The sequence below is a fragment of the Lichenostomus cassidix genome, chromosome 20, assembly GCF_008360975.1.
Source record: "Lichenostomus cassidix isolate B80296 chromosome 20, HeHo_3.0, whole genome shotgun sequence".
Classification (NCBI taxonomy): domain Eukaryota; kingdom Metazoa; phylum Chordata; class Aves; order Passeriformes; family Meliphagidae; genus Lichenostomus; species Lichenostomus cassidix.
The window spans coordinates 7041952-7053159 of NC_139500.1; the positions used below are offsets into that span (position 1 = coordinate 7041952).

Consider the following 11208-nt stretch of genomic DNA (forward strand, 5'->3'; position numbering starts at 1 on the left):
TTGGGATCACTGGTCCTCAGGAGCCACCTCTGTCATGCTCTGGTGCTTTTGCTGTGAGCAAAGCCAGGACTGTCTCCTGTTCCGTGACTTGGAGAGGAGGATCCCTGCCTCCTTTTACCTACCCTTTCTGGAGAGTGGATGGCTCAGCCCTGAGAGTCCGGAGGCTTAGGCAAAGGCCTGCAGTGGACACTTGTCCCCTTTGGAACCCACTCCCCTCCTCTGCCACCTGTTTCCCAGCTGCACAACACCACGGACCCGCCGGGGCCGGGCGCTGCAGACAAAAGCCGGTTCCTCGCCCCGCCGCAGCCTCTCCCGGCGCTGACTCGCTTTAATTAGCTCCATCAAAGCCGGCTGCGTCTCTCCCTTCTGGAAGGTCGCAGAACATGATTAATTCAGGCACAGAAAACAGCTGCCCCCCGCAGAGAGGGGCCTCTCGATGAGGCCAAAGCTGTTTCCTCTCCCCCACGCAGTAAGGTTGGGGTTCGCAGTATCTCAATCCCAGAAACAAGGTTGGGAGCTTCTTTCTCCTGAAACGAAGCTGTGGATGGGTGCAGGCTGTCCCAGGAGCTGGAAGGGACGAGCAAGAGAAATGGCCTCACCAAGCCCTGGCTCTGTCTCCATCCCTCCCATGCTGCTCTGGTCATGGGCATTGCCCACAGCCCACCCGTGGGTCTGCAGGTGGGACTTCCCCTGAAAAACCTCTGGGTAGTGCAGCTGGGATGGCAGATCCAGTGGATCTGAGCTCAGAACAGCCCCTGCATGAATGGGGGTCCATTCACGAGCCCCAGGGAGATGCAGGGGATGCTCCAACTGCCCCCAGCACCAGCTGGTCTTCCCTGCTCCCACATGCGCAGAGCCCAGGGTGGCACACACCATAACACAGCTTTATTAACTGCATTTGTAGGCAAAGAGGTTTTAAAAGGAAAAAGCCTTTTGGGAAAAGAGATAGATGGGGGGATCCCTTCCCCCTTTTTATTTCTGCCAACGCAGCTGCGTGCATCATTCCAACAGCACTCAATGCCCCGGAGAGGCAATTACTGCAGGAGCCGGGCTGGGCTGTTCTCCACTTCATTTTCCTAATACAGTTACATCGTCTTGGAAAAGCGCTGCTGCTCAGGGAAAGGTACAAAGCGAGTTCCCAGCGTGGATCCTCTGCCTCACCAAGGACTCCTCTTTGCATAGTAGGAAACAGGGAGGCCACCCCAGTAAGCACCAGCACAACACTGTTTGTCAGGTTTTTATTTCAGTCTCATGAACATCCTTCCAAGAGATCAAACCATGAGAAGAAAAACACTGTGAGCCCCTGACAGAAGAGATGAGCTGCAGCCCCAAAATCAACTGAGCAGGGGGCTCTATGGTGAAAGGAGGAGGTTTCACACAGTAACCTGAGTCACACAGATCTCACTCATTCTTCCCAAGACAGATAGCCAGAGCCACGCGCAACATGACTAACAATAGGAAAATGTGTTCTAGAAACCTCTTTGGCAAAGCTCCCTCCCTCTTACCCCAGATTCAGGCAGTGGGCATCCCTTGCCACACTTCCTGTGGGGCTTCACAGACACCCCAGGAATGAAAAACACCACAGCTGCAGGGAAGAGAGGCAGCAAGGTGAGCCAGGAATTCAATCTATGTCTCTTCTCATGCACATCAAACGATTTGCTGGTGGTGCTCTTCAAAGCCAGCAGGCAGAGTTGTAATCCCAGCTGCTGCTGGGGGTCTGCCCATGGAGACCCCATGGGCTGGGTTTTCCATCCCTCCAATAAGTGCTTTGCTCAGATAGAGCAAGACAGAAACCCTCTCTCTGGGGAGCCTAGTCTGGCTATCCCCTTCATGAGGTTGCTGTGATTTCCTGCAGAGGAGCAGAAGGGATCCCACTCCCTCCTCACACCCACCACTTTTGGGACCCCAGCAGCAAGCTCTGCCACCCCAGAAGGGCGGAGAAGCAGAGCAAAAATCCCACAGCACCCAGGCTGTTTCCAGAGCGCCACACCCCACACTCCCACCTTGCTGGGTCCAAACGGCCAGGCACCCCCAGAGGAGCAATGAAACGACCTACTACTGCCTCCTCTTCCATTCTGCAATTAGAGAAGCCTTTATAGCTGATGGGACACATGGGAATGTGGCCCAAAACGGAGAGAAGGAAAACGCTGCTGGAAAGATCTACATCCACCAGACGTGAAGAGGGGAAGTGTCCCCACTTCCCAGAAGACTCATCCGTGAGAAGCCACACAGTGACTTCTCACATGAACATGTCATCGTAGCCTGGAGGGGGAAGGTGGTCAGGATCGGGCCTGGAAAGAAATTCAGAGCAGAGTAAAAAAGGGAGTGAGAGCTCAGGCCTGCAGCAACAGGAAGAGCTGGGATCCAGCGTCAGGCTGGAGGCAGGCTGGAATACCAACATGGCCAAGGACCTACCCGGGTCGCCCAGCTCCTAATGGGCCAAAAGGGTCGAATCTGGCGCCTGGTGGAACAGCTCCTGGGGGAAGCCGGCCTGGGATGCCTGATGACGGGTCAATGCCAGGCTGTGGGAAGCCAGAGTGGAGAGGATCCACGATCATTCCCCCACTCCGACCTCTGGAGAGAGAAAAGGCAGAGAAGATGAGATTGGCACTAGTAAGAGAGAACTGCTGCAGAAATGCTGAGCATAGGAACATGGGGTTAACCTGACATGGTGGCATGTGCGAAGGAAAGCTCTCAGGACCAGCCCATGGAGAGGCAGCCCATGGGACAGACAGTCCTGCAAAGAATCCCAGAACTGTCTGAGTAGGAAGGGACCTCAATGCTCATCTCATTCCAACCCCCTGCCACAGACAGGGACATCTTCCTCTAGATCAAGTTATCCCACACCCCATTCAATCTTGAACACTTCCAGTGATGGGGCAGCCACAGCTTCTCTGGACAACCCATGCCAGGGCCTCACCACCCTCACAAGGAACAATTTCTTCCCAATATCAAATCTTCACTTGGCCCACTGTCAGTGGGAAACCATTCCCCCTTGTCCTGTCACTCCAGGCCCTTGTCCAAGTCCCTCTCCAGCTTTCCTGGAGCCTCTCTAGGCAATGGAAGGGCCTCTAAGGTGTCCCTAGAGCCTCCTCTTCTCCACCCTGAAAAGACCCAGCTCTCTCCGTCTGTCTCCAGAGCAGAAGTGCTGGCTGCTCTCTCAAGAAGCACCAAACCTGCTGGCCCTCGCTGCAGAGCCACGTTCTGTCCCTTCTTCCCATCCTGTCCTGCGTGGTGTCGCAAGAGCCAGCTGGGCTCCCACAAGCCTTTCCAAAGAGCTGCCTGGAAGTCATTTGCTGACCACAGCGGCTCCTCAGAGCTGCCCCACGCTGCGAGTGCCATTCCTCACGGTCAGCTCTGTGCAAATGCGGCTGGAGCCTCCGGACACTGCTGCCATCATACAAGTTATTAACAACCATGCTAATGAGTTCCATTAGGCCAGAACGGCTGCCCAAAGTGCCCCAGGACAGCCAGGTCCCATGAGCATATTCCTGGGAGTCTGGGTTTCCAGCCCTAGTGCTGGCAGGTGTCAGCACACAAATCTGCTTCCATTTACCATCTTTTTTTGTCATTTACAGAGAACTCTCTGATGAAGGGCTGCAGGCAGCAAGAGAAATAGGGACACCCCCCCTGCAAAATGAACCCACTCTCCTTGTGCGATCAGGTTTTCTTCCAGCCCCGCCAGCTCCAGGCCTCTCTTTCCAGCTGAGCAGGAACATTTTTAGCTGTCCCTTTTCTAACCAAACCCACAGAAAACCAAGTCTTGCAAGAGGGGAAAAAATGCCATCCCCACAGGAGAGTGGTTCCAAAGAGGAGACTCCTCTGGGCTGCAAGACACTCCACGACGACACCGCAAGCTGGTTTTTGTCTGACTATGTGCTTTTAACTGGAGCGGAAGATGACAGGTTCTCCTTGCCTGACCAAACCAAAGATCGAGGCTAGCTGTGAAGCTCAGTTTCCCAGACAGCCCAGCCTCTGCCCAGGCTTTCTCCAAGTGCCTCAGACAGCTGGGAGGCTTGCAACAGGACTTGAGAATCTGTGAATTCGGCTTTCAGCCTTCCCTTCTGCAGACTGCTGGGCTGGAGACACAGCAGCTGGTAACGGTTTAAATTAGAGGCTTACATTCACTTAACGACATATTCAGCTTTGATTTACTGCAGGAATTACTGTGTGTTAAATGAATACAAGCTGATTATTAAACAGACACAGATTGCAACCTATCATCTATGCAAGAGACGGGATCTTATTACGATATTAGAACCATATTGAGCTTTAGCAACTGTCAATTGGTCCCTCACAATTTGCACTGAGCAACTGTCCCATCACCATCCCCACTCGGAGACACTTGGCTGAATGCTGTTCCAGGGATCTCAAGCCACCCCCACACCCCCCAAATGCAGAGCAGGGTGTGCTTCAAGAGCCATACTCACCCAAAAGGGTCCAGGTCTTCCCCACCAACAGCAAAGGGGCTCAAGGGGGAAGGCCTGAAACACAGAACACAGCAAGATATTCAGGGAAGGGCAGAGAAGCTGCACAGAGCTATGCCCATGGGTGCTCTCCCATGGCAAACAGTGCAGGACCCGGAGGGCTCTGGGACCTGTGGGCCTCTGCATGAGGGGGCTGCCATCAGGAGCCACCCTAGGCCCAGGACACAGCATTCCCTGCTCCAGGGTGTTGCTGGATGAGGATACTTATGTGTGTGGCAGCAGCTTGCTGAGATAAAGGGAGCCATGTTGTTTCCCCTGTTGTTCCCACTGCTCCAGGCAGGAGCTGTCCATGTATATCAGGAGTTTCCATGCCAGGGGATCCCTAAGCAGTGCTGGGCTAGGCCAGGCTCTAAAGCATGTCCAAGCCTGAGACACAGTGCCACTCCTAGGAGTGTGGGGACACTGGTGTGGTGGGCCTGCAGCCAGCTGGCACATCTCCCTGTCAGTAACACATGCCAGTAACTCAGTTTCAGAGCCATGCCCAGCTCCAGCCTGTCGTCCAGGCCCCCCCATGGAGTGTCTCACACCCTGAGTGGCAGCAGACAGCAGTAGGGTGACACACAAGCCAGAAGTCACAGCTGGTCCCCAAGAGATGGCAGACCCACTGCAGTGTCTCTTGACTTCCAGCCAAAGGGGATCATAGTGTGTGTGGGAGAGAGGGGGGAACCTGCCTGCCATGTATGAAGGGTGACTGGAAGGGGCCAGGAAGGGATGGCAAAGCAGGCCCATGTGTCCCCTCTACTCAGCACTGCCAGCAATGGTTCCAAGGGGAAAGTGGGGTCAAGAGAGCAAGAAGAGGAAGTCTTGCCCCCCCACGTTGGCTGGGTGCACCTCTGGTGTCCCTTCTGAAGGCTGCTCAGCCACACAATGGCACTGTCCTTTCAGGACACTGATGTGCTCTGCCAGTCCTGACAGTCCCTCAGCCAGGACACAGCAGGGCCACTCTCCTTCACCCAACACCTCACTTCTGAGCCTCAGCCCCTGCCTGCTCTCTTCTGAGCCTGTCGGTCCAACACACAGCTCCAGAACAGCCCATGCTTCCCCAGCAATCAAATCAAACCCAAGTGTCCAGGCTGATCCAGCTGGGGAAGGTGTGGATCCTCTTCACTCCCCATCTCACATATGAAAGGTGGGGACCTTACGTGTAGTCTGGGGAGCTGTGCCAGAACCATATCCCCTCTAACAGGGGTCTCTCAGCAGCCACCCACTCTTTACTCACCTGGATGGGGCCCTTGTGCCCATTGGCTGCCGGGGAGGGAGCCGGAGTGGGTTCTCATCATCCCAGTGCATGTCCTTTCTGGACTCAAGTTCCTTTTTGGCCTTTTCTGTGGGGGCTCCAAGGGGAGCAATGATACCTGAAGTGATCCTTGTCCTCAGCTCCTCAGTGTTCTTGTACACCCTGCAACAAGGAGAGGGAAGGCAGTGGGCTGGGGTGGCCATGGCACCAGGATGTGGGGTGCTGGACAAGCTGCAACAGGCATGGGGAGAGGACAGACAAGCCCAAAGTGTCACTGGCACAAAACATGTCCCTCACTGGCAGCAGAGGGGACAGGAAGGGGTAACAGCACACAGGGGCACCAAAGTCCTCACCCCATTTCAGATGGGTAGAGTGCCACCCAGCCACTCCCTTCTGCTGTGCCCCCAACCCAACCAGTTTGCACTGGAGGAAAGCACATGACACTGTGGATGTGGCTGAACCTGTCACAGTCCTGGGCAGTGTCCAACCAGCACAATGCTCTGGAAATAAGTGTACTGGCCTGGCCTGTTCCCAGGTGGGGTGGCCTTCCCTTGGCCTCCAACCCATGAACCCACTGTCTCCTAAATTTCTCCTGCCAGCTCAGAGGGAGGCATGGAAGAGAGTTCTGGCTGCATTTCAGGGCTAGCCTGGGTTTGTACTGGGGACTAAGTCCTCCAGCTCCTCCCAACCTGATTTCTGCCCCCTTCTCCATGCCAGTAGAACATTTCCTCCTGCAGAAAATACCAGGAAACTCAGATTACTTGTGGAAATCGTCCAGGTGCTCTGGGTTGATGTAGTCGGCCACTGCCAAGGTCACATCTGCCACCTTCTGAGAGCTGCGATCCTGGAAAAATGCAGGTAAAGCAGAGTGAGCAGCCTGGCAGAGCTGGGAATAAAGGAAAGAGCAGGTACAACAGGCTTGGGATATGAAGAATGGGGCTCACCTGCTTCCTGCCACATCCCTGTGCTGTGCCCAAATCCCCAGGTGCAAACCCCAGTGTACAGCAAGGTTTTCCCTGCTCCCTCTCCTACTTTAGGCTGCAAAGGGTGAAACACTGAGCAAAGCCACCCTGGAGCAGGTGCTTGCTGGGGGCTGCAGGGAAGTCCTGAGCTGGGAAAGGGACAGAAGCAGGGCAGCTTCTGGGCTGGAGTGTTCAAGGCCAACCGTCCCACTGCTCTGACACAGTCAGGGTTTGACCTGCTTCATGCTGGGCCCCATCTTCTGCCACACAAACATCCCCTGGGTCTGCCCCACCCTGAGGGGCAAACACCACTTTCAGGTAGAACAATTTAAGAAACTGGCCCTTGTGTTCTTTTCAGCCAAAGGACTCCAAACCCACAGGGGCCATGTGGGTGCTCACCATGACGTTGAGAATCATACTGTCCTCCACCATGATGGCCTTCAGCAGCAGCTCATGGGCATCATCCGTGGACTTGTAGCGCAGTGTATACACCTCCTTATTGCCTTCCCAGCCAGCAGGCAACAGCTCTGACTTCCTTTCATCAGGACCTGGCTACAATGGAATAGACAGGCTGCTGAGACCCTGCCCAGGAGCCCAGCATGACCTCCCAGGGCTGGGGATCTTGTCTTGGCTGCACAGAGAGATCTAGGAGGGAACTAAGGTCTCTGGGAGGGGATCCCTCAATGCCTTCCAGGTTTTGACAGCACAAGCAGGACTATTTCCTACAGGCTGGCCCTGCTTGCTTGCCAGCCACCCACAGCATGCCTGTGCTGGAACAGGAGGGACATGACCACCCTTTGCTGAGCAGAAGGTAACAAATACCCAGACTAGGAGACAATGCTCTTCCCTCAAGACACCTCTCACCTCCACAGCACGATACAGAGCTGTCTGGGGCAAGGGGGAAGGCTGTCATCGTGTCTGTCCCAGCCCCACAGCCGTGCTGCTGCAGGAAAGCTGTCCTGCACTGTCCCCTCCTCTGGTATTGGGGAGGATTCTCTGCCACTACAGTGCCCTGCAACCCCATTACCCCCCAGCACCACATCATGCACTCTCTCAACAAGCATAAGGATCCCAATTCACCAGACCTTCACCTCAGCACTAGGTCCAGAACTAGACTGGCCTCCCTCTCTGGTATTGCCCCAGTACATTTCCTCCCCAGCACTGGACACCTCCCTTTTATTACAGAGTTCTGCCTCAGCCTCAGCACCAAGCTCCATGTAGCACTATACTAACCCCCTTCCCGGGGTCATACTGATCGCACCGGCACCAGGATCTCCCGTCCTCTGCCATCCCACAGAACACCCCCAGCATAAGCAGCCCCGGAACCCCCAATATCGGGATACTCTCAGCACCGCCATTCCCCCAAGAGCAGGACCCCCCTACAGCACCGAGACCCCCCAACACTGGGGCACCCCCAGCCTCGTAGCCACCCGCTCCGACCTCCACAGCAGCACTGAGGCCCCTGGGACCCTGCACCGGCCCGGGTGCCCCCAACACCGCCGGCGCTGTGCGGTTCCCCGGCCCCGGCAGCGGTCGCCGGGCTCGGCCGGTGAGCGGCGCTAGGAAAGGCCGGGGCTTCACCACGGCCTACTAGGCCTCTGCGGCGGCGCAACACGGCTCAGCCCGTACCTGGTCGCCAGTGCCCAGGCAGCGGTAGCCGTGCCGGACCAGCTCCCAGTGGATGCAGCAGACGAGAGCATCCTGCGGGCGGGAGATGGCAGCCCTCGCCAAGGCGTAGAGCGGTTCCAGCCCCGCCATAGCAGCTCCAGGCCGGGGCGGAGCCGGGGCCGCACCGCCCCTCACTAGAGGGCTCCCGTCCGCTGCGCATGGCCGGGCCGCCTCCTGAGGCCGCGGGGTTAGGGGGTGTTCTTTGTGCTAGACGCTGCTGAGGCTCCTCGGGTTCCGGGGTTGGTTTCGGGCCCCCCAGGACAGGAGGGACATTGAGGGGCTGAAGCGTGTCCAAAGAAGGGATTGGAGCTTGGGAAGGGGCTGCAGCACCAGGAGCAGCTCAGGGAGCCAGGGAGGGCTCAGCCTGAAGAAAAGGAGGCTCAGGCGGGGGATCTTCTCTCTCTCTGTCCAGCTCCCTGACAGGAGGGTGCAGCCAGGTGGGATTCGGGCTCTGCTCCCCGAGAACAAGGGACAGGACAAGAGGAAACGGCCTCAAGTTTTGCCAGCGGAGGTTTAGTTTCGATATTAGGGGAAATTTCTTCACCAAAAGGCTGCCCAGGGGGCAATGGTGGAGTCACCATTCCTGGAGGGATTTAACAGATGTGGCACTCAGAGACACGGTTTAGCTGTGGGCTTGGTTGTGCTGGGACAACGGTTGGACTCGATCTAAGAGGGCTTTTCCGACCTAAATTAGGATTCTGTGATCCTGTGGAGGGTCTCTGCTCAGCATTATCCAGCAGCCTCCAGGTTAGAGTCACCCTGAGCCTCCTTCCCTGCTCGTGGCTCCTCCTGGTCAGTCAGGAAAGCATTTGAGTCCATGCAGGGTTTACTCATGCTGCCACAGTGAGCCTTCACGCTGACACCAAAGGGACCAAAGCACCAAACAGCCATGGATGGGTTTATTTCATCCCTTCTGTAACTCCCTTCTCTGGGTCACAGTGTTTATAACACCTAAAGTCTAATAAAGTTGCTACTGAAAGGCATTCTGCTTTTTTTCCCTGCCCCTGGGCCGGAGCCAACATCCTCAGTGGGGCTGGCAAGAGGCTGGGGCTCGGGACAAAGCCAGGGAACACCATCATCTGCTGCTTTCCCAATCTGAGCTTCAGCTCCTTGGGGATGCTCATCTTGACTTCATTATGCGTCAATTAATTAACTCGCACTGCTCGCTCTTTCCATTTCCCTCTCAAGAAGTCACTGAGGCTGAACAACCGACCACAGCCCGGCAGATCCTGTGGGAATCACCACCAGGAGACACCACACCTCCTGCCATACTCTGCCACTCCTGTCTTCAGGGAAGACAGCTGGACTCATCAGGAAAGCTACTGTGGGTTTTCCATAGGGCTGGGATTTCAGCACAGGAGCTCCATGAGGGAGGCATCAGATGGGGATGAGTTGGGAACAGCAGGAAATGCCTCAGCCAGAGCTTCTCCATTACTGAGATGTGATTCAGAGCAGCAGCAGCAGCATTTCCACCCCATGGCTTGGCTTGCTCCTGGGCAGCAGCCATGGTTTCAGGCTTTGACAGCATCCACATTTCACTTTCCCAGCACAGCCCGGCCCTGGGTGGGCCAGGCGGGTACCAGTGGCTTCATTCAAATGCTCACTTCTGAGGCAGAGTTTGAAATCATAGATCTCCCTTCAGAAACCTGATCTGCAATCCTGTATCCCAATGCTGCTAATGGACTTCTTCTGCCTTCCTGCAGAGCTGCTGCATGTGCAGGAGCACAGGGTATTTGGGATTGGTGGCATCAGGATCTGTTGGTGTCTCAGCAGGATTGCACATAAGCTCTGCTGAGGGCACACCAAGCTTTCCCTTTCCCATCTGAGTTGCTGCCATTCCTGTTCACCCACCATCCACTCTCCACCCTCTCGTGTCTCTACTACGTGCTTCCATCCAACCCTCAGCTTGTCCTCCTGTGACTTCACCTCCGTGTTCATCCTTAATTTATTTTCCCTCACTGTGTTGTGTCAGCTGCCCTGGACTGCTCTTGAGAAGTTACTTTTGGTGCCAAGACCCCCTTGACCTGATCAGACCCTCCATGGGTACAGCAGTGAGGAAAGCAGGATGCCTCCATGCATCCTCTCACCCCAGGATCCTCCTGGGAGCCAGGCCCTTGCCATACCTGAGCCCATGGCTTCAGGACTGGCTGCCACTACATCAAAGCCACTATTCCAGCACTCACGGTGCCATGCTGGCCTGCATTGCCTGACTACCCATTGCCTCCTTCCTCTGCTCCCGTGCCTCACTCATTCCGTGGCTCATTGTTGATGAAAACCACTGGCCACATGAAAGCAGCCCCCTAATGTGAACTAGGGGCCTGCAAACTGCATGGGAGGTATGGACAGCCCAGCCCCGGCTGGAATCAACAGCCAAGTCACTAACGAGGTGATGAGGATTGCAGAGCTGGCGCGGTTGTGCTGTAAGGCGAGTGTGTCACGGCAGATGCTGGGCACGCTGGTGCCGTCGTTGAAGCAGCCATGTCCTTTTTGTGGCTGCTGGAGCACAGCCGGGAGCAGGAGTGATGCTGTGGGAGCTGGGTGAAGCCCTCAGAGCAGCCAGCGTCCCGATGCCTCGCACATGTTTGTGACAGCTCACGCCCAGCTCTTGCACCAAGAAAGCTGCCCTTGGTCATTTTCCTCCCTGTTTTACCCAGGAACGTGATATGTGGAGAGGTGCTCCCTGACAGAACGTGGATGGGGGTGATGTCCCAGGGGAGGCTGGAGCTGAAGCTACCCCAGCCGGATGGCAGTGCTTGAAGCAGGTAGAAGGCTACATCAGACAGGGTCACCTCCGTCACACAAACCGCAGTCTCCCCTGACCTTCATACTTTCCCACTGCCTCACTGCTCCCATT

The 11208-nt window shown here is 56.0% G+C and overlaps 1 protein-coding gene across 1 annotated transcript; it reads right to left on the reverse strand.

The window, feature by feature from the left end:
- Positions 1 to 1224: 1224 nt before the first annotated feature.
- On the reverse strand, positions 1225 to 8498 carry PSMF1 (proteasome inhibitor subunit 1). The gene is made up of 7 exons (XM_085079051.1): positions 8316 to 8498; positions 7086 to 7238; positions 6486 to 6568; positions 5707 to 5886; positions 4431 to 4484; positions 2416 to 2574; positions 1225 to 2291 (listed from the first exon to the last, which is right to left on the reverse strand). Exons 1-7 carry the CDS (start codon positions 8442 to 8444, stop codon positions 2240 to 2242), a joined length of 810 nt encoding a protein of 269 aa, XP_084935177.1. The 5' UTR covers positions 8445 to 8498; the 3' UTR covers positions 1225 to 2239.
- Between the last annotated feature and the right edge of the window lie 2710 nt (positions 8499 to 11208).

Bases quoted from the DNA above. Each gene is read 5' to 3' on its own strand.
- PSMF1 (XM_085079051.1), bottom strand. From the start codon at position 8,444: ATGGCGGGGCTGGAACCGCTCTACGCCTTGGCGAGGGCTGCCATCTCC. The intron at 5,887-6,485 runs GTAATCTGAGTT...TCCTTGTTGCAG, and splicing joins CACCTGGACGATTTCCACAA to GGTGTACAAGAACACTGAGG. The intron at 2,292-2,415 runs GTAGGTCCTTGG...ATTTCTTTCCAG, and splicing joins TTAGGAGCTGGGCGACCCGG to GCCCGATCCTGACCACCTTC.